The sequence below is a fragment of the Trypanosoma rangeli genome (assembly GCF_003719475.1).
Source record: "Trypanosoma rangeli strain AM80 chromosome Unknown Tra_15.4_contig_00037, whole genome shotgun sequence".
Taxonomy (NCBI): Eukaryota; Euglenozoa; class Kinetoplastea; order Trypanosomatida; family Trypanosomatidae; genus Trypanosoma; species Trypanosoma rangeli.
The window spans coordinates 1-26,194 of record NW_021705782.1 but is presented as its reverse complement, the minus strand read 5'-3'; the positions used below and the strand labels follow the sequence as shown (position 1 = coordinate 26,194).

The 26,194-nt window shown below is 50.5% G+C and overlaps 8 protein-coding genes across 8 annotated transcripts, besides 19 other annotated features; all 8 read left to right on the top strand.

Annotated features, from left to right (window-relative positions):
* Positions 1-343: 343 nt before the first annotated feature.
* Positions 344-386: a microsatellite.
* A 66-nt stretch (positions 387-452) lies between these two features.
* Positions 453-511: a microsatellite.
* Positions 512-941: 430 nt separating this feature from the next.
* Positions 942-998: a microsatellite.
* Positions 999-1,055: 57 nt separating this feature from the next.
* Positions 1,056-1,121: a microsatellite.
* A 218-nt stretch (positions 1,122-1,339) lies between these two features.
* Positions 1,340-1,374: a sequence feature (A-rich).
* Positions 1,375-1,493: 119 nt separating this feature from the next.
* Positions 1,494-1,520: a microsatellite.
* An 85-nt stretch (positions 1,521-1,605) lies between these two features.
* Positions 1,606-1,665: a sequence feature (A-rich).
* An 11-nt stretch (positions 1,666-1,676) lies between these two features.
* Positions 1,677-2,324, top strand: TraAM80_01767 (RNA-binding protein; the record flags this gene model as incomplete). Its single annotated transcript, XM_029378797.1, has 1 exon — positions 1,677-2,324. The coding sequence occupies one exon, from the start codon at positions 1,677-1,679 to the stop codon at positions 2,322-2,324; it is 648 nt and encodes a 215-aa protein (XP_029241304.1).
* A 291-nt stretch (positions 2,325-2,615) lies between these two features.
* Positions 2,616-2,641: a microsatellite.
* A 1,138-nt stretch (positions 2,642-3,779) lies between these two features.
* Positions 3,780-3,851: a sequence feature (GA-rich).
* A 1,066-nt stretch (positions 3,852-4,917) lies between these two features.
* Positions 4,918-4,947: a microsatellite.
* Positions 4,948-5,365: 418 nt separating this feature from the next.
* Positions 5,366-5,392: a sequence feature (A-rich).
* Positions 5,393-5,821: 429 nt separating this feature from the next.
* Positions 5,822-5,871: a sequence feature (A-rich).
* A 261-nt stretch (positions 5,872-6,132) lies between these two features.
* Positions 6,133-6,174: a microsatellite.
* A 106-nt stretch (positions 6,175-6,280) lies between these two features.
* Positions 6,281-6,300: a microsatellite.
* Positions 6,301-6,345: 45 nt separating this feature from the next.
* Positions 6,346-6,364: a microsatellite.
* Positions 6,365-6,882: 518 nt separating this feature from the next.
* Positions 6,883-10,794, top strand: TraAM80_01766 (putative myosin heavy chain; the record flags this gene model as incomplete). Its single annotated transcript, XM_029378796.1, has 1 exon — positions 6,883-10,794. One exon carries the CDS (start codon positions 6,883-6,885, stop codon positions 10,792-10,794), a length of 3,912 nt encoding a protein of 1,303 aa, XP_029241303.1.
* A 709-nt stretch (positions 10,795-11,503) lies between these two features.
* Positions 11,504-11,521: a microsatellite.
* Positions 11,522-11,548: 27 nt separating this feature from the next.
* TraAM80_01765 (putative hepatocyte growth factor-like) lies at positions 11,549-14,599 on the top strand (the record flags this gene model as incomplete). Its single annotated transcript, XM_029378795.1, has 1 exon — positions 11,549-14,599. One exon carries the CDS (start codon positions 11,549-11,551, stop codon positions 14,597-14,599), a length of 3,051 nt encoding a protein of 1,016 aa, XP_029241302.1.
* Positions 14,600-15,622: 1,023 nt separating this feature from the next.
* On the top strand, positions 15,623-16,186 carry TraAM80_01764 (uncharacterized protein; the record flags this gene model as incomplete). Its single annotated transcript, XM_029378794.1, has 1 exon — positions 15,623-16,186. One exon carries the CDS (start codon positions 15,623-15,625, stop codon positions 16,184-16,186), a length of 564 nt encoding a protein of 187 aa, XP_029241301.1.
* A 476-nt stretch (positions 16,187-16,662) lies between these two features.
* Positions 16,663-17,805, top strand: TraAM80_01763 (putative small GTP-binding protein; the record flags this gene model as incomplete). Its single annotated transcript, XM_029378793.1, has 1 exon — positions 16,663-17,805. One exon carries the CDS (start codon positions 16,663-16,665, stop codon positions 17,803-17,805), a length of 1,143 nt encoding a protein of 380 aa, XP_029241300.1.
* A 355-nt stretch (positions 17,806-18,160) lies between these two features.
* Positions 18,161-19,969, top strand: TraAM80_01762 (transcription factor; the record flags this gene model as incomplete). Its single annotated transcript, XM_029378792.1, has 1 exon — positions 18,161-19,969. The coding sequence occupies one exon, from the start codon at positions 18,161-18,163 to the stop codon at positions 19,967-19,969; it is 1,809 nt and encodes a 602-aa protein (XP_029241299.1).
* A 296-nt stretch (positions 19,970-20,265) lies between these two features.
* Positions 20,266-20,289: a microsatellite.
* Positions 20,290-20,405: 116 nt separating this feature from the next.
* Positions 20,406-23,252, top strand: TraAM80_01761 (U3 small nucleolar RNA-associated protein 13; the record flags this gene model as incomplete). Its single annotated transcript, XM_029378791.1, has 1 exon — positions 20,406-23,252. One exon carries the CDS (start codon positions 20,406-20,408, stop codon positions 23,250-23,252), a length of 2,847 nt encoding a protein of 948 aa, XP_029241298.1.
* A 38-nt stretch (positions 23,253-23,290) lies between these two features.
* Positions 23,291-23,312: a microsatellite.
* A 443-nt stretch (positions 23,313-23,755) lies between these two features.
* Positions 23,756-25,912, top strand: TraAM80_01760 (putative 60S ribosomal protein L7a; the record flags this gene model as incomplete). Its single annotated transcript, XM_029378790.1, has 1 exon — positions 23,756-25,912. The coding sequence occupies one exon, from the start codon at positions 23,756-23,758 to the stop codon at positions 25,910-25,912; it is 2,157 nt and encodes a 718-aa protein (XP_029241297.1).
* Positions 25,913-26,122: 210 nt separating this feature from the next.
* Positions 26,123-26,193: a sequence feature (A-rich).
* Between the last annotated feature and the right edge of the window lies 1 nt (position 26,194).

Here is a 26,194-nt window from a genome sequence, read left to right as displayed (position 1 = left end):
AGATAGTGATGGTTTGGGGAATGGGGGCTGGACAACGATATCTCCGCGTTCATTAGCTGGGCTTTGTGCTTGTAGTATTATGAAGATTCAAAAAGCCCCGTCTGGGTGGGATGTTTGTCCTTGCACCTTCCTCTTTTCTTGCCCATCATTTTACGTTGTTTTTTTTTTTTCCTTTTGACTACTTTTTGGAATGAGAGTTACTTACTTCTCCCTCCGTGCCTGGTGTACGTAGGTGTAGATTGTCCTGTTGACAACAAGAATTTTCTGTACAGACGCCTTGATCGCATATTGTCGTGGTCACGCACACGCCTGCGTGGGAATTCTTTTTATCTGCATTCCCTGCCAAGAGCAACAATAACAACTAAAAACAGCGACAAAAAAAAAAATGTGTGCTCATGCACCATTTATTTGGATTTTTATCTCCATTTTTTTTTTCCCCCTTCTCATCCCTGTGTGTGTGTGTGTGTGTGTTTGTTTGTTTGTTTGTTTGTTTGTTTGTGTGGTTTGTGTGCGTGCGCGCGGGTAAGCAGTGCGAGGGTTGGGACGGAAATGCATGGGTGAAGCGAGTATGGAAAATACCCGTCAGACAAAAGCGAACAACCTAAAAAATAAAATTAGCGTTGATGTTTTCGTCAGACACACGACTCTTCCTGAAGCTGCAATAGGAGGCATCAGCTGCATGAGATAGAGCCCCCTAAGAGTGGGAGAGCGACCAGGGGAGATGTGGAGACGTCGACAAAATACAGGCAAAACCGAAAAACACATACTTGTAGACGAGCCACTTTTTGTCCTAATTTGGTTTGTTCCTTTGCATTGGTGGTGAGTGGTTTGTGGAGGCCGCTGGGGTTTGCCGCAAATGCCACACGACAATTGGGAGAAGAGGTAATAAAATAAGGCAAGAACGATAGAAGGGTGGGGGAAACAAATACTCTCGCAACAACCACACGCACACGCACACACACGCACACACAAACACACACACACACACACACACACACTAGGGAGCAAAGAGGGCGTCACAATAACATGAATGACTTCTGCATCAGCGGAAACGAAAGAACAACAGTGGAAGAAGAAAAAGGACACGGAAAAGAAGAGAACTGGTAAAAGAAGAGACAGAAAGGGAAAGGGCAACAGACTGGCATGGTTTTTATGGGTCTCGTCAGGTGTTTCACTCGCACCGCATCCGTACACGCGGACAGGTAGCTACATTGCTTGAATGTGAGGGTTGAGATCAATAAGAAACAGTACGGCAACGAAAGGAAAGAGAGGAGTGAGGTGGGCTCGTTCGCGCCAAGAGACACTAGTAACGCCTGACGCCCGGACGAGGGACTGCCCATTGTTTTTGTTTACTTTTTTTTTGACTTTTTTTTTGTGGCAACCAGGCTTTTCCGTTGTCTTGCTTCCCACATCCTTCTGTTTCATGCTAGGAAACGACACCTTCTGCTGTTTGTTTCTTTTGCGTGTGACCTGCAGTTTTTGTGGGCTGCTTCTGTTGTTGTTGTTGTTTGTTTTTTTTGCTTCCGTGTGTGCTTGATGTCTTTTTCTCCTTTTTTGATCCCTTTTTTTCCCCCGCGTTTGCGGGCCAACCCCACGTAGAGAAAAGTTTTTTTTTTGTTTTTCGGTTTTTTTGTTTTTGTTTTTGGTTTTACTTATTTGTTTTTGAGTCGTAAAACATGAGCCAAATCCCGTTGGTTTCGCAGTACGACCCCTACGCCCAGACTGCTCAGCTGCAGCAGTTGCAGCAGCAGCAGCAGCACCTTCAGCAGCAGCAGATGAACCCGGAACCCGATGTGCTGCGCAACCTCATGGTGAACTACATTCCCACGACGGTGGACGAGGTGCAGCTGCGTCAGCTGTTTGAACGCTACGGCCCCATTGAGTCGGTCAAGATTGTCTGTGATCGTGAGACACGCCAGAGTCGTGGCTATGGATTTGTGAAGTTTCAGAGTGCTTCAAGTGCCCAACAGGCCATCGCTGCATTGAACGGCTTCAGCATTCTCAATAAGAGGTTGAAGGTAGCTTTGGCGGCGAGTGGCCATCAACGATCAAGTGTTGCGGGAGCGGTCGCCGACAGCAATGGATACCTTGGGGCGTATGGTGGCTACGGCGCCTACCCTTCCGCTGCGAACCCCTACGCGCAGCAGCAGATGATGGCAATGTATCAGCAGTACATGATGCAGGCGCCGCAGCAACAACCGCATCAGAACCAACAACAGATGTCGCTCTCTACCCAGTCCCCCACACAGCAGTCTCCGCCGCAGCAACAGCAGCCTTCTTCGCCGCAACAGCAACCACAAGCTGCCCGCCCTGCTCGAAGGTAGCGTGTATTAGGGAGCGTGGGCATTGGTGGAGGCAACATAATTGTCTGTGTATGTTGTGATGGATGGCTTGTCCTGCGTTGCAAGGGTCTTTTTCCCGTCCCCGGCTTAGTGGGGAGGCGAAGCCCTTGATAAAAACCGGCTGAGAGGAGGAAGCCAAATCAACTTGGCAAACAAAAATAAAATAAAAAACACCACGAAGAAAAGGAACAAGGGCGACGTGGAGAGCGATATATGATGCAAGAAGGCGTAAAAGCGAAACAGAAAAAAAAGTATCCGTAGGTGGACTAACGCAAAAAAACAAAAAAAAACAAAAAAAACTGTTGGTGGGGGGAAAGTGAGGACAAGAGACTCAAATTGGGGGCAAAGTGGTCCCATCAGGCACACCAATTTGCCCCAAGAAGGAAAAAAAAAAGGAAAAAAAACCGATGTCGCACAAACAAACGGAGAATGAAAAAAACAAATATTGTGATGAAATAACATGGGAAAATATGAGGAGAAATGAAGCTCTTTTTGTTGGGCCGCTACATGTATGAATCGTGTGAGATGAAGACAGAGAAGGAAGATGAGGAACACCTTGGTGAGGAAGAAGATCAACACACAGGAAAAAAAAAATGGATAAAGAAGGCTCTGCGATGAAGTAGTAATGGAAGAGGTTAAGAAGAATGCATTCGCCTCACAGAACACATGTGCGCTCTGCTTCGGATACGCATTATTTTGTGCCCATAACTTTCTCTGCACCTTCTGATATATGCGAATGCTTTTGGAACCACATGGAATGCGCTTCACTGATTTAATGAGAGGTTTAGAGAGAACTGACAGCTCTTCCGTGGAGCTGGCTTGCTTTGGTTTTACTTTGCCCTTCGGCAGGGTGGGTGCCGCGCATTCCCTTTCAAATAGATGGAAGTGTAGTGCAGGAAGTTAGCCTTATATTCATGTAGCGCGCCATCGACAGAAGCAAAATGATGTTTAACGGATAAAGGAGAGATAAAAGAGTATTCCTGATAAAAGATGGTATGTGTTTTGGTGCATGTGTGTTTGCATGCGATTTTGTGTGCGTGTGTGCGAGTGGAGGGGGCGAAGGCGGGGGAGAATTGAGTGTGAAAGACACTGTGAGAAGTGAAGTGGCGGGAATTTCTGTCATATCAAAGAAACGTAGACAACGATAACAGAAATTCTTTTGATTTACATTTGTTTATATCTCTATTCCACACACACACACATTTTTTTTTTTGGACTTCCTCGTATTGTTTTTAGTTTTTGCTGCGTCTTCCAATAAGCATCATGGTAGCAGACAGAATTGAAAGCGATTCGTTAAAGATGACTCTTTTTTTTTTCTCGCTGTTTCAAGCTCAACTTGCCTTTTTTTTGTACTATGCTGGTTTCTTGGCCTTTACCGCATTCTTCTTTGAAGTGCTGCGTTTTTATACCTTTGTCTTACATGTATTGGGGTCATTCTTGTTCGTTTTTTTTTTTTTTAGAATATCTCTTGTTTTATGTTACCTCTTGTTTTTTTTTCGTTTTGTTTTTCCACTTCTCTATGGATATATGGGGGCGTGAGAATTACCTGCACCATGAATGTTTGACTGGTCATCCTTTATGGAGGTGGCGGAGAGAAGAAGAAGAAGGTGTTGGTGGGGGAATATAAAAGATAATGACGCGCGCTCATGGCGCTTGTTGAACCACACAGTGAGCGTATATGAAGGGTACACACCCGTACGCTGGCACCCCTCCGTGGGTGGTGTGGGGGTCACACCCTTTTTCTGTGCCTATGTGGCTGTCTGTCACTGTTGTTGCTTGCGATTGATGGTCATTTCCCACATGGTTTTCGTTTTGATGCCATTCTGGTGGCGAGGTGCCGTTATCGCTGTCTTATTGGTATTTTTTTTCCCCCCGTTTTTCTTTCGTTTCAGTTCTTTTCGTTGTGCGCCATCACTGTTGCCGATTCTGCACCTCCACCCCCCCTCTTCTTTTCTTTCCCGCAGCACCGCCTCGTGGACCCCTTTCTGCGGACGACTTGGTTGCCATGTCCCCTTCCACCCGTTCCACGGAGCATGCGAGGGAGGGAAGTAAGAAAAAGCGGGAGAGGGCTGAGGGGAGTGGGTGGGTGAGTGGGTTGCGCATTCTGAGCATTGGCTGTGGAACGGCACACACACGCCTTTTTTGTGATCCCTTGTTTGATTGTTTCCTGTGTTGACTGCCAACTTTTCTTACTCTGAACTTCGCGAAAAAAAAAAACAGGGCGGTGTAATGCGGCGGTGGAGCAAAAAACTCGATGGGGGTAAGGAAATGCAAAAAAGGAAAATGAACGACAGATGCCAGTGTGGAGAAGGAAGCAATTCTGAGGCCCATGTTCGCCGCGTTTGCGCACGATGGGGGGGGAGGAAGGGACGAAGACACGGAGTTATGGGTAAGGGGGAAACGTACGTACGTCTTTAATTGAGTAGGAAACAAGAGATACCAGCGCAGAGTGGCTTCAAGAATGAATGATAGACGTGGGTGTGAAGTAACAAACGAAAGGCGGAACAGAGATCAGGCAGGGGCACAGACAGTTTCCTACGACGAATAACAGGCAAACAATTATTTGGCCAGAGCGAAACACAAACACATACAAAACAAAATAAAAAGGCGGGGTACACACATGTTTGCGCAAAAGTAACAAAACAGAGAAGAAAGGAGCGAGGGAGGGGGAGAACGGACGCAGGGGAGGGAGTAGGCAATGAAATGACTGATGAGTAAAAAATGAATTTGAAAAGAAGAGAGGCATGAAGCGAAAAAAAAAAACACGACAAAGGTGGACAAGAGGAAATGAAAATGATATAAAAAGAGGAGCATGAACCCCGGCAATTAAATGAAACGATGTTTAACTGATAAGTAAGGGAGACCTACTCTATTCGTTCACTTCTGAACTGCGTGTGCGCGCGACGTGGTGCAAGCCTAGATATGGGAAGAGGACTGTGTGGGACGTTCTGGAAGACATATCAGATACACGCAGCGACCTTGAAAAAAAAAAAGGTTGTAAAACAAAGAGGGGATGAAAGCTCTTTTTTTGATTTTTTTTTCTTTTCTTTGGAAGACTGAGGAGGGTATCCTCACCTGAGCGTGTTGTTGCGGAACAGGGCACTGCTGAACGAAGAAGAGAGGCCTGCTCGTGTACACACACACGCATGCACAATTACACACGTAATTGCATGCCGAAGAGTAAGCGGAAAAGAAGACGGCGTTCATGTTTCTGAGGACGATGTGCAACCGTTGACGAAGAAAGCGACTTTGGAGAAGCAGAAACCCCACGAAAAGAGAGTGGGCTCTGCGGTCCTTGTTGTTTAGCGCCAGATGGTGTATTGCATCATACAAGGATTACTCGCAACTCGTTATATTATGATAGCAGCCTGATTTACTTCAACCTCGCGGGAGACGGGGTGTTACTGGAAATATGCTATTAAAAATAGAAATTGAGGAGTAACTCTATTCGCTGAACTATTACTGTGTTCTTTCTCACCTTTTTTTTTGGCTTTTTTTTGTTTTTGTTTTGTTGTTGTTATAGATGTTGCCTTGCTTCTGTTAGAAGGAGGTGGCGTGAAGGCAATGAAGGATATGGCTGCCTAACACTCTTCAACAGAGGGAAGGTAAAATTATAGGCGGCGCAACAATATTCCGCTAACGTTTTAAGTTCTACTGTCAAGCTGCGGCGGTTGGCCGTAGGAGGGCACCACATCCCCCACTCTTTTCCGTGGTGTCCGGCCTGGCAATTGGAGACTGCATGGTGGTGCACGGAGGGAGCATGTCTGCACGTTTTTGAAACTTCTGGGCCGAGGAGGATGAAGTGAAGGAGATGAAAGTGGGGGAGGAGGAGACGGCGTTCTGTGGAGGACACCCAGCGGGGGATAGGGGTCTCAACGGATCAGCGACGGGGAGCACAACATCCCACAAACGGAGCGACGACGTCTCCCTTTTTGTTGATATATATATATATATATATTTTTGAGCCGCTCCGTGCATCTTTAGGCGACATTCTGTTACCCCATTTTGTTTTTTTTTTTTTTGAAGCATCGCTCGTGGACACTCGCAGATGACTCTGGCGGCGAAGAAAAGGCGCGTTGGATTCACAGAGAAAAGCAGCGTCGGCCATGGGAGGAAACGGGGGGAAAAAAAAGAGCCACGGGACACATATTTTGTTTTGAGGATGAAGATTGTGGAGACTTTTATTTTTGTGTTCAATTGCCTTCTGACGATGCATAAAAGAGGAGGGACGTTTACCCCTCTCGGAGCGTATGCCACCGGGGAGTGATGGAGATGCCAAAAGCTTTGCACCGGCCTTTTCAGCTTCTGCGTCTGTGTCCGATGCATGCTCGTTCGCTCTCCTCACCACCGTGCCATCGTCACTGTATGCGCCTTGTTGGTTTGACATCTTTGCTGTTTGACTCGTTCATTTTGCGTTCCCTACCTTTTGTTTGTCTCTAGCGGTGTGGAGGTTCTTTTCTCTCCGTGTGTCTGTTTTCGCGAAGCTGCAGCTTCTGGTTTTTGCTTCTTGTGGGCAACTCACAGTGGCGGGGGCTTGGCGATGCGTCGTGGCAGAAGTGATGGCTCGGTGATGTACGCCTCGTCATCCAGCGACGACGACAGTGGCAGGGCCGACGCGAACCGCAACACTGTTCTTCGCGGAAGCGATTCCCATGCCGTGCTGCAATCGTTGTCTTTGGGGAACGATCAGCCAGCTGGGGCGGCTTCCCACTTCACAAACAGGCCGCAGGGGTCCGTGGTATCGGAGGCCCAGGAAAACACACCCTCCACCTCGGCAAGTAAGGCGTCGGTAGCAGTGCAGCTCCAAGAACTCTCAGGGTACACTGATTGGAGTCCTGGAACGCAGGTTCTTTTCCTGCCGAATTCAGCAGGGTATTCTAAGACTGCCTCTGCCACGGAGTGGGAGTTGGGAAGAATTGTTGAGCTTCTGCCAATGACCACCGCCAGTGGGGGGACTGGATACAACAGGGTGGACACCGGCGATCGTGTTGTTGTTGTGGAGAGGGTTGGCCGCGGAAGAGTTTTGGATGGGAGTCGTATCCAGACTACACTTGCGTGCGTGCGACGTTACAGTTATGAAGGATCGCCGTTGGACGTTGATGATTTGTGTACATTACCTGAGCTGAGCGATGCGGCTTTGTTGTATTCTTTGCAAGAACGATATTTAGCCGGACTGTACTACACCTTTACGGATCGAGTCTTGCTGGCAGTGAATCCGTGCCGGTCTACGGTGTATCCTCCACAGGCCCCGCACCCAAAACACATCGTGGGAGCAATGATGGAGGCTCTATGTCGGCCGAAAAGCCACCTTAAGACTAGAGAAGATGATGGTTATGAGACCGCCCGGGAATCCGAAGTGGATGCCACCTTAAAACCATGCCCGGTGGCTCTTGTTGTAACCGGTGATAGTGGGGCAGGGAAGACGGAAACTGCAAAGCTTGTTCTTCACCATCTGCTTGCTCAACCACCCACTGGCGCGGAAGAAATTGTATCGCCTCATGAAGCTTCTGTGTCTAGAGACCTGCTGCACGTTCTTGACGCAACAAGTTGTCTGCTTGAGTCATTTGGTAACGCCTTGACGCCGCTTAATGACAACTCCTCTCGATTTATGAAATGTGTCACTATGTTTTTTAATCCATGTACCGGGGAGGGCGTTGGTGCCAAAGTTGAATGCTTTCTCTTGGAGGTGTCGCGTTTGGTAGCTCGCTTACCAGGCGACTCTACGTTTCACATTTTTAACATGCTCTTTGACGCAAGGCACGGACTAACCCCCGAGGAGCGGGATCGCCTTGATACATGGGACCCAACGCTCTTCCGTGCGATGCAGTCTGATGTGCATGAGCCTTCGCTAGGCTTCCCCCCGTATACGCTCTCGCAGTTTCGTGTGGCCTTGCGGGTGATTGGGTTTAGTGACAATAAGGTGGAAATGGTTTTGCAAGTCTTGTGTGGTATTCTTCACCTACTGAATATTGAGTTTACGGCACGTGATTTGTTTACACCAGCCTCTGTCGCTCCTGCCTCGATGCCAGCATTGGAGACGGCCTCACATTTGCTGGGATTTTCTTTGACAGAGGCACACCACTCTCTGGAGACGCTATTTACGACGGTGCGGCTGGGAAACGAGATCCGGAAGCTGCACTGTAGGGCGGCCGAGGTGGCGCGGGACTCCACCGCCAAACATCTTTACGAGTCCCTTTTTCAGTACATTTTGCGCGGCATTAATGAGGCTCTTCATCCATTGACAGCGGAGGTGGAGGCGGGGTGTGCAGAGCTCACCATCCTGGACATCTTTGGGTTTGAATTCAGGGATGAAAAGTGTGGCAGCAACGATCTAGAACAGTTGTTGATCAACTACGCGAATGAGGCAGTGCAACGTTTGTATGAGGAGACGACGTTTAACATTTTGCTCACCGAGGCAAGGCGCGAAGGAGTTTCTATTGAGTTGCCACCCGAGTTGCAGCTGGATCGTGGTTCCACCTTTGAACTTCTTGTGCAATGTCCTCATGGAGTGTTGGACATCATCAACGATGATAGTCTTCTTGCCCAGCGTTCCCAGCAGGAAGGTGGGACCAATTTGGCTGCATTATTGGTTTCACTCCAAAAGCGTTTTCCGGGCTTATTAAGACCGCATGGATCAGGTCCTGCGAAGGTGTCGCTCCAACACTTTTGTGCGACTGTGGTATACGACACAAGTAACATGTCTGCAAAGAACCGTATCTCTACAGTAGCGGAATTCATATGCGCTGCAACCTGTAATGAGTTTCTCCAGGAGATCTGTGGTGTCGCTTTGGCGAGCCCCGCAGGGCAGAGACGGTTCTTTCAAAATGATGACGTTGAAAGGAGACTTGCTCCTGGGTCGTACGCTACCACTCTTATTGGGCGGTTTCGTTCACAGATGGAATTACTTATGACAAGGCTGAAGACCTCCAAACTATTTTGGATTAGATGCATTAAACCAAATAGGCATAAAAGTCAGCAAGAGTTTGACGGGGCACTAGTTCTTTCACAGTTAAAATGTGGAGCAATGTTGCGTTCACTCATGTTGTTTGGAAAGGGGTTCTGCCACAGTCTCAGCTACAAGTCCTTTACACAAAAGTATCTTTCTCTAGCAGTACGAGGTTACTGCTGTGACGCGTTTCAGCAGATTGGCTCCGGGAAGATTCTTGACGCCACTGGCTTACGAGGAACCAAAGAAAAAACTGCGTCGTCCCTCTTGCCAAGTAAGCAAACTCGATTACGTAATGGTGTGGCGTTTGATGCTGCCGTCTATGATGCACGCTTTCAAGAGGCATGTGTTTTGGCAACGGGGTTTCTCTCTTGCTGTATGGACGGTGCATTGTTGCTTGGAAGCAGTAAGGTATTTCTACGCTCGAGCACTCTCCGGGCGTTGCTGGCCTTGGGCAGCTTGGCAAAAAGGGAGGCGGTGCAACGGATAGGACGCGTGGGACGTGGCTTTCTGGAGCGTCGCTCGTTGGTGGTTGCGTGGCGTTCCTACCAGAAGCAGAGGCGTGTGGCTGTCATTCGAGAACGCATGGCGGCCGAATTGCCACGGCGTAAAACCCTGGAGAGAGAACGCGAGGACTTGCTGTTGCATTCTTCCGAGGGGCGTGCGGAACATTTGGCTTTCTTGTCGCGTCAGGCGATGCAGTCCTCGAAGCGTGTTGAGCGGCACTGGAAGGAGGCGATGCATTTACTGACCTCGGAGCTAACACAAGCGATTGGGGAAATGACGATGTTTGACAAGACACGACTTCAGAAGGAAGAGGAGATCCAGCAGGAGATGATGATGCGGGAATCTTACAGGAGACGCATACAGGAGTCCATGAATCGAGGGAAGCTGGGTCGCAAGACGGCACATCGCTGTCTACTTGAAAAGCAACGTCAAGCGACAAGCGAGAATGCAGCGGCTCGTCGCAGCCATGCGGTTATTGATGCTGAGCGTGAAAAGGTGATACGAGAGGAGATCATTAGGGCCCGTCAGATGCAGCTGCGGGTAGAGCAGGAGGTATTAGTGGAGCAGCAGGCGCGAGCGCTTTGGTGCAGGGAACGCCGGGAAACAAGAAACATACGGCGTCATTTGGACAAGCAACAACAACGTATAGCCGATCGGGCCCGGTTGAAGGAGGAGGTTCAACAGCGGTGTCATGTGGCCTCGCGACTGTGTTTGCGGTCGCGGTCGTTTCATTCCTCGGAGGTCCCAAGTTTGGCTTCTTGTGGCAGGGAGAGGGACGTGACGGAGGAGGCGTTGGAAGACTACGCAGCGCTCGGGCTGGTGAAGACCCCTGTATCCAGAGAGAGTCCCGCAGTATCGCATGCTTCGCGCTCACTTCCCATTCAACGCGAGGCGGGCTCAAGCACCCCGGGGGAAGACCGTAACCCAGAAGTGGAATGGATCGTGCAAAAGGATATGATGACATTCTGGGAGTCTCTGTACGAAGGATTGAACAGCTGAGCGCCTGGTTTCCTCTCTCTCTTTTGCTCTCCCTCTTCCCCAGGCGTGGAGGAAGAGCCCGGGGTGAGGTGAGGTGGGCTGGTGAGTGGAAGGACACTGCAACACTACTTTTTGGCTTTGAACAGGAGCAACAACAAGAAAAACAAAATGATGGCATTCTGGAATAATTGAGCCCATTCTTATAGCTCACTGTCTACATCTACATGGATGAACCGGTTGAGTGGGAACGAGGGGATTAACAACTTTCATTTTCTCTCAGCGCATTTCTTTTTCTCTCTTTCTTTCCCCTTTTTCTTTGTTCATTGTATTCTTTTCTGTGACACGTTTTTTTTTTGTTGTTGCTGTGTGTCAGCAGCTCTCTCTGTCACTTCTTTGTGTTCTTCTTTGGTCGGCTTTGTCCTCGCGTTGGGTGGGCTGTTCCTTTGCAGAGCAGGTGCGTATAGAGTAGAGAGAAGAGGAGGAGTGGTGCTGTGGTTGGAGGCGGCGGACATTGTTGAGGCGCTCCCACGCTTGAAGTCACATTTATTTTCCTCTTCCTTTTTTTTTGCTATGGTTTTTTTGTAGGTGAGGGGTAAGGTGGGTGCCTGGCCCCAACCGTCGTTAGCGTCGAGGTTACGTGGACTAGCAGCAGTGCGACGCGGCCCTGCAGTAAATAACGCCGTCGACGGAAAACAGGAACAGCAGCAACGGGAAACTACCCAGCAGTGATTATATATATATATATATAGGAGGGTGGGGCACAGTGACTTGCCAAATGCTCTGCGGCCTCCATCAGGTTATCTTCTTTGCCCTCTTTCTCGTTTTGTTGACAGATGGCGTGTATGGAGGGAGTACGTGTGATCCTGTCGAGGGGTATTATGTGCCAAACGGGGAGGACTATCGGGGGCACGTGAATGTGACAGAGATGGGGATTCCATGCCGGAAATGGAGTGAGCAACACCTGCACCTTCACGATACACCTGTCTCAAGCTCCTTGACGGGTGTGGGAGACCACAACTATTGCCGAAATCCCAATGGACTTGAGCGTCCTGGCTGCTTCACGATGAACCCTTCCATACAATATCAATTCTGTGTTGTGGGACCCCCTTGTAACTGGCCGCCACTTGTGGCAATTTTGCAGTTTGAACCACCGTCCGGCACACATCTTCGAATCAACCAACCTGTGAAAATTGTGTGCTACCCACGTCCTTGTCAAATTTACTACACATTGGACGATTCCATACCTACAAATGCATCGGCTAGTCTCTATTCACGACCCATAGTCTTGACTGGGAACGCAACCGTAAAGGTTGTCTCCCTGTTTCCAGCGATGAAAATTTTGCGGGGTGAAGCAGTTTACACATTACCTCCACTCCCAGCTCCAACAAGCGCCTATTTTAGTCCGTTGCCATCGGAAGTGCTTCATGGCCCTGTGCTGGTTTTGCTCAAGGGGCTAAAAGTGAATGATGGAGCTCTTATATTTAAAAATGAGGCCCTTCGCGGGTCTCTCTACGAGGGTCCGTTTTGGCTAAATGAGAGCACAAATGTGACAGCTGTCATCAATAGAGAGCATATTGTTCGTGCGAGCTACGTCTTTACGGCGACCGGCATACCAGTGGAGATGTACCCGGTTTCAGGGAAATACATTGGAGGCGTCTCCTGTCTTGTTTACCAAGCAGATCCCAAGGCAAGCTATGCTATTTCAGTAAATAATTCCGTTTGGCAGCCTCTTACTAAATTTGCTTTTATTATGGATACTGTTGGTACCAACTTGGTGGGAGTGAGGTCGACGTCCTTGGGTGGCCTCATGAATGTTGTTTGGCGGAGATATGAGGTTGTTGAGGCGGTTCCTCCTCTGTTGTTACCTGCGCCAGATGTTGTTTACACCCAACCCATTCGTGTGACATGCAAGGATCCCATGGGGCGGGCATTGAGATTGGAGAAGGGTAGCAAGGAGGAGTTTATCTTTGCCATCCCTCTTGACGCTCCTGGTCGGTTTTCTGTCAACTGCACCTATGTGGACGATCTGCACCATGCAAGAGTCCAACACGCGGTGTACGAACTTCAGTCTACGCCTTTGCCGAGGCCGTTTTTGCTACCAACGTGTGGCCGAAGTTTCCCCAAGACGCCGCTTCTTCTTGTGCCGACAATGCTACCTCCACCTGAGGCGGGGAACAAATGGGATTTATCGCGGCTGAGGCTGAAAGCATCTTCAACCGGCGCCATACTCCAGCGACTGCTTGGCGGTCACTCATATCTCCTCAGGGCGACCCAGACGAGGGGAACAAATGTCACAGTCACACTGTTAACCAGCTCCTCCTCTCCATTAGAGGCGGACAGTCCACCTCTTATTTGTCAGTATGAAGTGCTGCCGCTCGGTTCCTCTGCTACCCCATGGTTTGTGGGTCGCCCTGAAAGCGAGGATCACCCTGGTTGGGTAAGTGTTTTGCTGAGGCAGCTGGCCAGTTGCCTCTCCTTTGGCACAGGAGAACTTATTTTTGCGGGGACGATAGGACCCTTTGTGATGATTCAGTTGCAGCGTCTACCAACGTCTCTCCGTATGGAATACTACACTCGTACCGGTGACTGCCTGCGTGGGGGTTTGTTGGCGGACCTTCGAAACGAAACCAGTGGGTTGATGCAGTTGGCGCGGCGGTGGACCGCGCAGACGACATCGTCCTCATTGGATGTCGCTACAGCTATCGGGATAACAGTTGTGGTGGAAGGTTGGGGGCTTGACTCGGGCGAATTCCATCTTGTGCGTCAAGAGTTTCCATGCAAAGATCTTGGGATACGAAACGTCGCAAGAAAAGCTCTGAATTTATTTTCTGTACAGCTGTTATTTGTTGTGGATACCCCAGGGACTTATAAGTTATGTGCATCCCTCAATAATGCCCTTTACATAGTGCCATCCGATGGGCCTTTGACAGTAAATCCAAGTCAGCTGCCGGTGCTGAATCCCACGCCATGTGGCGGCCCTTCAAAGGGTCCTATAGATGTGGCGGCACATATGACACCACAAGCTGGGCATTCATACCTTTTTTTTTCTATCGATGCGGCCTTGTGGCATCGTGTGGAGGCTGATGCAGTCGTGCACGTTGCCCCTTTGACAGCATCCATCACATCTACGACGCTGGCGGTGACGGCAGGTCAACGTTACGGAGCTTCTGCGGTATGCGTCTTCTACCTTCCCCGAAATGAGGTGCCGCAAAGGGTTACCTACAAGTGGGGTGTGACTTCCATATATGAGGGAAGGAGCAACATTGTTCTTGCTGTGAACGGCAGTTTTTCTGGTGAGAGTCGTGTGGAATTGCGTGCGTATAGATCAGAAAGGAAGGAACACAACGATTCTGCTCTAGCGATGGGGGAAAACATGCTCCAAAGTTCTGTGGCGGACTTTCCTTTTTTTACCTCACTGGGGACGTGCATGGGCCCCTTTACGGTGTCGGATCAGCTTTTGACGCTTGTGGGCGGCGCGGAGGAGTCCCCAATTTTTGTTGTGGCATCTGTTGATGGTATTTCGTTGCATGCAGAGCCGTTAACTCTGGCTTTATCGCCTCTAGCTATTTCCATGTATTCCTGCAAGAATTGTACGAGTGGCTGGTGCTTTCGTGATGAGTGCGTCTGTGTTGGCGAAACAAATCGCACCGCATACTTCTGCGTGGAAAAAACCTTGCCACCCTCAACCCCCCACTCCAATTTGTTCCGCCTCGAGTTGTTGGTATATTTGTTGGTGTTGGGTGCGATATGCTCTTTTGTGGGATTGGCTATACATCGTGGGAATAAGCGACTTGCTAGACAAGCTGAGGGTGAGAGCGTGAGGTAGTGGAGTCATGGGGACGGCTCCTTTGACACTGAAGACTGAAAAAAAGAGCAGACGAAGAGACATTGAGGTCAATATTCGCGCGTTGTATGACATTGCCGAAAAACACTGCTTTCATGGTGAGAAGAGAAGGGGAGGGACAGTAGCAGGATACAGAGGAGACACCGCCACGTGTGAGACGAGATAGAAAGATGGGGAGAGCAGCACCAAGAAGAAGAAGAAAAGAGGGAGGGGGAATATTCATTGTATTGTCGGTGAGGGATAAGTATGGGGGAAATGGATGAAATAATATTTGTTGCTTCCCCTCTCCCCCCCTCTTTTTTTTTTTGTGCCGCGCTTTTTTTTCCTTGGTTTTTTATATGGGCTCCTTCGTTGGTGGTGAGGGGAATGAGATGGCTGCAGGACGCTGCTCAAGCCACAGGTAAGCTGCTGAGGACTGACAAGGCGGCGCGATTGCTTCCCTAATGTTTAACGACTAGTCTGCGATTGCTCGATTTTGAATTTTTCAAGGGTAATGACGCGAGGATGCGCCACTGTTGGCCGACTGCCTTACACATTATGAAACAGAGTCATACTCTTCAGGGTTCGACAGCGATCGCTCGTCTTTTCGCCATAGTTTTGTCTCCAGTCGTAAATGAGATTTGTGGTGCGGGCGCCTTGGCTGCGAGTTTATCGGGCATCATCAATGCGCGTCACGCCGCCCTATGGACTACATCCAAACAAACAACAATGAGCGTAATCTCTCATGACGGAAACGCAGTGGCTCTTATGAACGTGGCACCATTTGGGTGACGTTACTATTTACATGCACTCTTGTGCTTGGACTTTGTTGAACACGCAGTGCCCTCCTCAAACCGCCCTACACTGTTTTTTTTTTTGCAGCTCCATGCTTGAGTTGTCTGCCTCTCGACTCAGCTTTTTACATATTTTATTTTGCTACTGGTGTTACAACGTGCCTGCCACCTTTCCATCTGTGCCGCTGTAGAGAGTGAGGGTGTGAGCATCGTAATTTTGCATCATCGGTGGATGCCGGAGGCTGTTGTCACTGCACGTAGGACGCGGGTGGCGTCGAGAAGATGGCGACAGTGGGTGCACCGTGTTGTGTGGGTCATTGTGTGGTGGGTGGGTGCCGTGCTGGTGGGAAAGCTTCATCAGGATTCCGTGAAGATGTATGTGGCCGTGACAGTGATGCTGGGAATATTTGCGCTGTTGAATGACACACCAAGAGAGAAGATGATGGAGGCGACGGACGCTGGTGTGGGCAATGCCCCAAAATTTAACAAGACGGAGACCGTAGTGAGTGGGACAGCTGCTGCCGTCGTCGCCAGCACTGCTTCTCTTGCCGTTGTGAATACCAGCGGCACGGTAGTTCGCCGAGGGGCCTCCGTCGTAGAGAATCAGTGTGCCATCTTCGCAGCCCTGAAGGCAATAGGGACGCCACAGGCGCTTCGAGCCATTTGGGATGATGCGTTGCTTGAAAGCATTCTTTGTTCTCCGTTGGATGCTCCGCTTTGTTGTTGCGGCAGTGGGAAGCGCTTCGCGCGTTGCTGCCGCCTGCTTCAGGCGGAGCTTCGGGGGTGCGGCCTGTAGGACTGGTGGAATAAAGTGTGCGGCGTGACGCATTTCTATGCGTCTTCTCTGCGATACGAATTTGCGCCTGTCGGCTTTATTTATTTTCGTTCTCACAGCCTTGAAAAGCAAACAACAAAAGGAGGAAGAGTAAAAAAGGGGGCCGGGGAGGCTTTTGGTGTCATGAGGGGATTGGCTGGGGGAAGGAAATGCCAGCCACTCGAAGGGGCAAGGGAAGGGGCTTGGACGATTGGGTTTGCATCACGGGAGCTTTTGCAGACATTCTACACTGCCCGCTCTCCATACTTATTCCAACTGCGTAGGTGGCAGTTTTTTTTTTCTTTTTCCATGTTGTTGCTCTTTGTGGTTTGTTTCATTTATGTGCGTATTTTTATTTTTTGCTTTGGTTTGTCTGTATTTTGGGATTCTGCGGTTTTTTGTTTTGTTTTTAAATTGCTTGTGCAGTTTTTCTGTGGTGGTGCAGCTCGGCACGTGACATGTTTCTCCGCACCCTGCGGCGGCCGCACTCACTCCACAGTCGACGGCGGTGGGAGCAGCGCATCGCTTCGGTGCTTTCAGAACACGAGGAGACTGCAGTGGATAACGTGGCGCGGCGCTTCACTCGCATCTACAAGGAGCGCCGTTACACTCCGGTAGAGGAGGCGTTTCCACTGCATGACACGGCGCGGTGGGTGGGCCTAGCGGAGGCAGCGAGTGCGTCGTCAGGGGCCACCCGCGCCGTTGCGCAGCCGCCCACACCCCACACACTTAAACTGGCCCTCTTGGGACCACAAAACTCTGGCAAGACGTCGTTGCTTAATGCGCTTTCTCTCAGCCACATTGGTGCCGTGAGCAACCGCAGTGGCAGCACGAAGGACTGGATCAAGGGCGTTGCGACGGTACACAACACCCAGTTGGTGATGCTTGATACACCAGGCGTTGTCATGGTTAATAGTGATAAGGATCGTCGACGCCACGCCGCACCATCGGCGCGCGCTTGGGATGCCTTGATGGTAACGGACCTCGTTGTCCTTACCTTACCTGCAGGTCTTGGATTTGTGGAACCTGAGCAGAAGGCGGTCGCCCGTGAGGTCGTGCACCGTGCCTCACTGCGTAAGCTGCCCGTCGTGCTAGTTATTACAATGATGGATAAGGTCCAGACGCTTAAACATCGTGAGTTGTACTTTTCGATGCGCACCGACTTTGAATCTATGTGTTTGCCGATTGCAGCGACTCATGAAACGAGTGTGAAGGGTGGTAGCGGTTTGCTAGAGCTAAAGGACTTCCTCTGCAGGTACGCCACACCAGGGGAATGGGAGTTCTTTCGCAATGAGACAACTGACATCAACCTAGTCGAACGGGTCTCGGAGTTGCTGCGGCAGTGCTTCTTTGAGGTGCTGCCGCATGAGATCCCACACAAAATGCGTCACCGCATCATAGGGTGGACCAAGAAGGACTCTGGTACTACGGAAGTTATCACTGAAGTTTTCTTTGATCGCCCGGCCTACATGTTTACCTTCTACTCCAAGCTGGAGGCAATCTGCTATAGGGCGCAACGTGTTGTGGAACGCGAGTTAAAAGGACGATATCGATTTGTGTTTCAAGCCTTTATTGCACCAGGTGGAGTCTCCTCCAGATGATGCCTGTAACAAGGAGAGAGAGAGGGAGAAGGATGAGACCGGTGCCTGGGGTTTCTTCACTCATATTTTATATGCCTTGGAGGCAAGGAGGGAGTACAGAGTGCACAAATTTTCTTTACCACCGCTTTTTAAAATTATTTGGCTTGCCGTTGCGGCTGGTCACTTTTTTTTTTTGTTGTGTGTGTGTGTGCCTGTCTCTGTCGCCCTCACTCTGCTTGCATGTGTGTTAGCGTTTTTTGTGCAGGGCACGACGCGTCATTGTAACTCCTGCCGCAAGCTGCAAGTGAAGGCTTTTTTTTTTGCATTTTTTTTAAAAAAAATATTATTATTTTGTACACCCAAGTGTGGCGCCGCCATGTCGCTCTGCACGCACCCCGCCTCGGCGCAGTACTCGGACCGTGTGAGGGGAACAATCACATGCACGCTCTGCGGCGACATTGTGCAGGACCAACAGTTTGAGCTTGATCCGGTATTTGCACGCGGAGAAAAGACAAATGCACGGGGCCTGCGCTCCCTTGGGCATCTTCGTCCCACACGGGGAGCTATTGGGGCAAGGATGCCGTCCGCACGCCCTTCCATAGAGGCCGCACGACGTGGCATGGTTTCCATTGCGCGCCAGCTTGATATCAGCGATGACATGATTGAGATGGCGGTGGCTATATACAAGTTGGCGGTGGGATTGAACGCGGTGTCTGGTGCTCGGTCTGCCGTTTTGTCTGCTGCCCTGTATGCCGTCTGTCGTCGTGAACGGACCTCGCATATGATATACGACTTTTCTGAGGTGACAGGGGAAAGTCCGTATGAAATTTTGTCCTACATGCGGCAGATTTGTGAGGCGACCCACACCGAAGTGCCCGTCATCGATCCTTCCTGCATGGTGCACCGTTTTGCAGCGCAGATGAATTTGGGTGCCATGACGGGGCCCGTGGTGGTATGTGCGTTGAAGGTACTTCGTGCCATGCGGGACGATTGGATCGCTTGTGGGAGGCGACCCATGGGTGTTTGTGTTGCAGCTCTGCTTGTCGCATGCTACATGTTTAACATCCCGCGTACTCCCGATGAGGTGTGTGGCTTTGTTCGTCTCACGGCGGGAACCATTGTGCGGCGCCTTGACGAATTCGCATCCACAACCACGGCTGGATTGCAAAGTATTGATGAGTACAGGAAGAGTGAAGTTTCACTGCCTCCTTCGTTTAGTTCCTCCAGCATGAGTCCCACCGACACTGATGTGGATGCCGACATGCGGAAGCTCTCAGCGACGTACTACGAGCTTGTGGCGGAGGCAAAGGTCTCCGCCCCTGCGACGCCGGAGCGTTGCGAGAAGTGGCGACGTTTTCTTGAGCGTCACTGTGAGATGGAAAACACCACAGCTGCGGAGGCGAACTGGGACCTGACGAAGCTGTCACCGCAGAGGCAGCTACAGATACTCGGCCTGCCCAACACGAAACCGATGGACCCGGAAAAGGTGCGGGAGAGTGTGCGGCGGGAGGAGGTGAAGATTCTGCTGAAGCAGGAACGCAGTGAGTCGGAGTGTGCGTCACAGCCCTTCAATGGGATGTCACAAATGCCTCCGCCGACGCAGTTGGAACCGCCAATGCAGCAGATGACGGCGCAATACCAAAAACTTATGAACCAAGACCCCAATGTTTTGGAGATTCGTCGGAGGTTTGATTTTGCCGAGGAGGACGACGGCCCTGCTCCAACCCCGCCTCTTCCACTCAACATGGCGGGAAGTGCGGCATCGATGCCGGAGTCCCTCGCAGAGGCGCTCTACGATCGCGAAAGACGATTTGCTCTGCCATGGGAGTTTATCGTCTTGCAAGATCCTGCCCTGGAGGACACCACAGACCTGGATTCTTACTTGGTGCTTGACAACGAGGAGCGACTGCGTCGGCAGAAGGTGGAAGAAGCCCTCTACGGGGATGCTTGGGACCTTGGCAAGGCACGCACAAAGGAGGAGATTGAGAAACTTGAGGAGTCACGCACGACACGGAAACGACGACGCGAACCCATTGAGGAGCACGCAACCGTTCAGGACGCTTTAACGCGTGCTTTGAGGGGCCGAGGCGCCGGAACTGTGAATGTTTCTCGGATTGATGAACTTGTGCCTGGTCTTGTGAGCGAGTTTGACGGTGGAACAGAGGACGATTGGCTGAATGAATGAACATTATTTGGGTCAATTGTCTACGATATCCCTTGTAATGCTATGACGTTTTTTATTGCTAGGTTCCGTTTCTTTTTATGTTGACTCATTGTTGTTTCCTTCACGATCCGTGTATCTGTCTCTGTATCTCTCTGTGTGTACTTGGTGGTGCTAAATTTAACTCCCCATTTATGTTGTTCCAGTGTGGTTGTGCCGGATTTTACGCTCAAAGGCTTTACGAAACCTGGGTCGTATGCATATGGATGCATTTTCATGCGCGACTTTGTTTTTATTTGCTACTGCACCATCTTTGGCCGTTGTTTGATTTTTTTTTTTTTTTTACCCTTGTGCTTGGGCAACTCCGTGCGAGAGGGGGGAGGAGCAGTTGAAAGGAAAAGAGGATAGTTTGTTTGGCTGTCGGCTGATATCTTTACCCAGGGTCCGGTGGCGTGCAAAAATGGAGGGAAAAAACTGTTTTCAAACCAAGTGGTCGCAGTCCCCGTTGTACAGCGGTGGAAACATCGCTTCGCTGCAGCTTCCGACTTCGCATGAGGTTTCCTCGTCTTCGTCTTCGTTGGGCGAGGAGATTCTTGTGATGACCTGCGGTGACACCGTGAATGCGCTTCGGGCAAGTACGGGGGACCTGCTGGCGTCGTATAAGCTGCCGCTGGAGGACGTCATTCTCCGTGTGGATGCTGTCTCAATTCTGCCTCCAGAGGCACCGCCGACTGACACCACCAACCACGTTGCCAGGGATGGTAAGAAGCGAAGGGTTGATAAGGTGAAGGAGGAAGAAGGACAGGAAGACAGAAATAAGACGGAGCCGAGGAAAAAGCCACTTGATCTTCCTCTTACTGCACCTGTGCCTCCCGGTAGTTACATCGCTATAGGGACTCGAACCCTGCAGGTCTACGTGCTGCGACTTGACTGTATTCATGAGAAGGAAGAGGTCAAAGAACCTTCCTCCCCGGTAACTTCTTCTACTGGTAACAACGGGGATATTTCATGTGTACTCACACCGTTGCGTAGCTGGACGGCAGCGCAGCAGGCTATTGCTGTCGTTCAGTTTACTTTCAGTGGACGCTATCTTGTTTCTGGTTCAACCGATGGCGGGGTAAAAGTGTGGGATGTCTTCAATCACCACCTCACACATAATCTACGTACTCCGTCTGCCAACCTCGTCCACTCTGTTTACGTGGATCCTGCCGAAAAATTTATTTGTGTGGGAAGCTTCGAAGGTCATGTAGCGATTTTTGACTTTGTTGGCAAAACTCTGATTACGCACGGCCATCCTCATGTCTCGGCTGTGGAAGCGTTGTGTTTAACGCCGAATAACGAACATGTGTTTTCCATTGGGCGTGATCGCAAACTTGTCATCTGCGCAGTGGCCTCGCCCACGTTAGAAGAGGTGCGTAGTTTTGTCGTGAAGGAGCACGTTTCCACCGCGGTGTTTGAATCACCCTTTCGACTCCACATTGGCGCGGTTGACGGGACACTCTCCACGTACAGGGTCAGTGTCACGGAGCCTTTGCGTCTTTCACGCCGAATGCGAGGGCATTCCGTGGGCGCGGACGGGACTCCGGATGATGAGTGGGCCATTCGAAGTTTACTGGTCGTGCAGAGTCCAAAAGGAATGCGGGAGGCAGGGCCTCTGTACGGTTTGCTCGACGACGGCAACTCTTCATCTCTGTACGCCGCTGACGCCGCCTTCAATATTTCGCTGCTTCGTCCTGATGCCGAAGGGAACGGGTACCACGCTGTATCCACGCTGGTGGGGTTCTTAGACCAGGTGCTGGACATTAAGCCCTTTCCCCCCGGATTTCCGTTTCAACGCGTCGTTGTAACAAACAGTAAAGATGTGCGGTGCTACTCGACGAGCGGGTGTCTTTCGTCCCAGACCCTTCGTGGGCACGATGACATAGTGCTGACGTGCGCCGTTTCTGCCGACGCTGGTGTCATTGCCACAGCTGGGAAGGATCGTGAGGTTCGCTTCTGGTCCACCACCACTTGGGAGACTGTTGCGATTGGTCGAGGAGGCCATGATGCCGACATCACTGCCATTTCCTTTAACACCAAGCAGTCGGAAAGCTACATGGTTCTCTTTTCGGTTGGTGTGGACGAGAACCTACGACTCTGGGATGCCGGGGTGCACATCGTTTCTGCACTGCCACAGGCTGGGACAGGTGCCAAGACGTTCATAGGGACACCCCCCGTTGTCTTCTCCCACCGCTCCGGCATTAACGCCGCGCACGAGGGTGCAATTCACGCGCTGGCAGTCGCCCCGAATGATCAGTACGTTGCAACCGCGGGTAAAGACAAGAACGTTAATCTATGGAACATTACTGGTAAAAAGCTCTTTCGGGATGCATCGTTGAAGGGCCACCGTCGTGCGGTGTCTTGTCTCGCATTCTCTCCGAGTGACCGGGTGCTGGCTTCGGCGTCCAACGATGGAAGTATTCGTCTGTGGTCGCTCATTTCCTTGACGTGTGTGAAGACACTGCAGGTGGACCGCACCCCTGTGTTGCAGGTGGTATTCTTTAATGGGGGAACACAACTTGTGACAGGAAACGCGGAGGGTGTCTTGCGTGTTTGGGCAATTGCCGAATCGGAGGTGGTCTGGTCTGGGGAAACGCACGAGGGCGGAATATGGGCCTTGAGTGTTGTGGAGGAGGCACGTGAGAATGTCTTGCTGTTATCGGGGTCTGCGGATGGTGTGCTGGTGGCCACTGAGGATTACACCTCAGAGGAGGCGGAGCGCGTGCGCCAAGAGCGTCATGACGTGATCTTGAAGGAGCAGGAGCTTGCCAACGCGCTGCACAAGGGGCAATACACGGAGGCGTTCATGCTTGCGTTGAGGCTGAATCATCCGCGCAACCTGCGGCAGGTTATCATGAAGTGGTCGGTAAAAGACCCAGAGGAGTGTGAGGCCTCGCTGTGCCGCTCGATTCTTCCATCGCTTAATGAGGAACAGTTGCTGCGACTCCTGCAGTTTACACGTGAGTGGGTCACTAACGCCCGTTACTGCGGCGTCGCAAGTCTGGTGATGCACTCTGTGTTGGTGACTCATCACTTTACGGAGTTGGCCGCGATGCCGGCGGTGCGCACCATCTTGGAGGCGCTTCTAGCGTACATGCAGCGACACAGTCAACGCCTCCACGAGGTGCTGCGGCGGACGTATTACATTGACTACGTGACTCGCTCGCTGGGACCACTGACACTCACAAGCGAGCCACCTTTTCTTCGCGCTGCGACCAACGTGAATGGATGGCCGCAGAAACGGCAACGCTCCGCTGAGGCTGTTTAGCCTCTCCTCGATTAAAGTGAAAAATGAAAAGAAACTCAACACACACACACACACACACACGTATGGATGGTTAAACAAAAAATGCCGTAACAATGAGGGGTAAGAAGAAGAAAATAAAAAAGCATACATATGCATATACGTCTGTATACCTCCTTAATACTGCTCTCACCGACGTCTATTTGTTCTTACAGGCCCCGCCACTATCATGGTCGGCCGTTTCTACTTGTTTTGCCTAACCATCTCCAGCTGCTATTTTTTTTTTTCATTTGTTCAAGGCTTTTTTTTTTTTTCGATCTGGCTTCAATTAGGAATTCCTTTTTTTTTTTTTTGTGCTTGTGCGCGCTTTGTATTTTGGCCGACCCAATTTGATTTGCATTGCTCCTTGTCTGGTGGGGGGCGGCTGTGACTCGGCGGGCTCCCTCGCGCCACAGTGAGGCGTTGAAACGTGTAAGCAAAAATAATAAGAAGAAAAAAGTGGGCGGCGGGGCGAGAAGGGTGGCTCAATGGACGCCTATCTGTCGCTGAGCAATCGGGTGGCCTCGATGGAGGATCTTTTGCTTAGGAGCGAGTCATCCATGATGATGGTGCTGAAGCGTCTGAAGGCGTTAGAGGAACACGTCTCGGCAGTCGAATCCCGCAGTCGTGGTGATCAACCCACGCGGAGTGAGGAATTGTCGTCTTTGATGAATAGGGCATTTGAAAGCCAAAGTGGCAGAATGGAGGCATTGCAGAGCGCCCTGTCGCGTCAGGCTTCATCGATACAGGTGCTGGAGGAGCGCCTGCAGGCGACGTTCAGGGCGTTGGAACAAAAGATGAATAGTGATATTGCCGGCTGCCATCAAAAGATGCAAGTGTCAGAGGGATCACTGACGTCAGCGGTACGCAACGTGGAGTCAATGTTGCAGTCACAGTCCTCTGCGATGAAGTCGTTGGAACATATCCTGCGGGGCGACATACAGTCTGTGCACCAACACGCAAGTGGAGAGGTTGCGGGAGCTTGTCGGCGTCTTGACGCTGCGGATGCCGCTTTTCACAGTTCTCTAACGGAGATGCACAAATCCATATCTGGTGATATTAAGTCGTTAGCAGAAAGCCTCGCTGCGAGAGTGGAGTCCTCAGTCCAATCAACAGCGGCTTCGCTTCTTGCACTGGATCAGAGAGTAAAGGCAGAGATGCAATCTCTTTACGATTCCTTGGCGCAAGATGTTGCGGTGGTTAAACAGAGTTTACATGCCGAGAATTTGAATACACAAGACTCTTTACGAGCTCTTTACAGTACTTTAGCCAATGATCTCAAGGAATTGTCATCTCTACAGCATTCGTCGGAGACGGCCAATCAGTCCACACACCAGCAGCTTTACCTCGAACTGGATGCGCAGCGGCAGTATATGGAAACAGTTGACTCAAACTGGCGATCAAGTGTGGCGGCCTTCAGTGATAAAGTGCAGGGGGAGTGGAAAACGCACATGTCTCAATTGGTAGCCATAGACGCCAACATCCAGCAAATGTTTTTGAAAGTGAATCTCCATGTGGAACAACTAGCAGCGCAGCTACGTCAAGCTGTGGAGAGCCTGACACATTCACTAGAGATTAAAATGAACTCCTTGCAACACCTTCGTGATGATGTTGTGGCTAACAGGAAATCGCTACGCGTGGCAGAGGATGAGCAGCACCGCTTGTCTGAGGAGGTTAGAGGGCTCTCCGCCATGGTGGAGCGTAGTGGCGTGCATCTAAGGTCGTTGATGGAATCTGCTGTTCGGGCCTCTCACAGTGACCTGCTTGAACGGATAAAACCGCTTTTGAGCTACCGTTCTGAGGTGCATAGCGCGATAGCAGTAGCCCTGAACAGGCTCTGGACGGAGGCACACAAATCCTTTACCTCCCAGCGAGACACGGACGCCCTTCAGAGTCAGGTTCAATTCCTTGACAGTGCTGTGCGCAATGAGATCTCTCTACTTATTGAGCGAGCGCGAGAGTTGGAGCACGGCGCGGATGGGAAATTGAGTCCTTCAAACGTCGCAGATAACGCTGCGCCGTTGAGCAAGGAATCGGGGGCCCTCATACCGATGCCCATTCTCGGTGAGTTGAACAATGTCTGGAATGGGCTTCGCAGCCTTCAGGGCCAACTTGGGATGCCCAGGGATGAGGTTCTCTCTGCCATCAATGACACCCGCAAGCAAATGCTTGACGTCACTTTGAAAATGGTAAAACAGCACGAAAACGAGTTCGGCGACTTGCTTTGTGAAATAAGGAAAGATGTTTCTGAAATGATGCAGCGCCCCAATAAGTTGAGGGCCGATGTTACCAGAAACAATGATGCGGGGAAAGCCAACTCATCAAAGCGAACAGTGGTGCGTGTGTTAGGCAAAAATGTTGTACATGCACCGTCGACCGAAAAGCCCCATCCGCCAGTGAGTATCAGGAAAGGGCCCAGCTCGCATTCAGCGCTGGGGGCGCGCTCTAAACCAGACGCAAACCGTACAAAAGGGATGTATTCTTCTCCACCAGTAACCAGGCAACAAAATTCAGGAGCTGTTGAGGATGCCACAAAACTCCCTCCTTTGACCCAGCCTTCGAAATCACAACAATTAGTAGCATCTGCAGCACCTCGGTCTCACACCCCGTCAATTTCTTTGGAAGAAGACGGACGAGTTGAGTAAAGATGTGTGCACTCCCGGTTAAATGGGGCGGGGCGGGGGGGAGGGTGAATGGTGAAGTTTGTGAACGATTATGCTGGATATCATTGACAACGCTGGAGGCGCAGTAGATGCTATGCTATTTTGCTAATATATCAAATGCGTCCTTTGCATTATTTATCTGGCCGCGCTTTTGTTACCACTTACGGAAAAAGAAAAAAAAAAGAGGACAAGTTTTTTTTTTTAGTTTGTTTTATTTTAATTTGAATTTTTTAATTTTTTTTTTTTTTTATTTTTTTTTTTTTC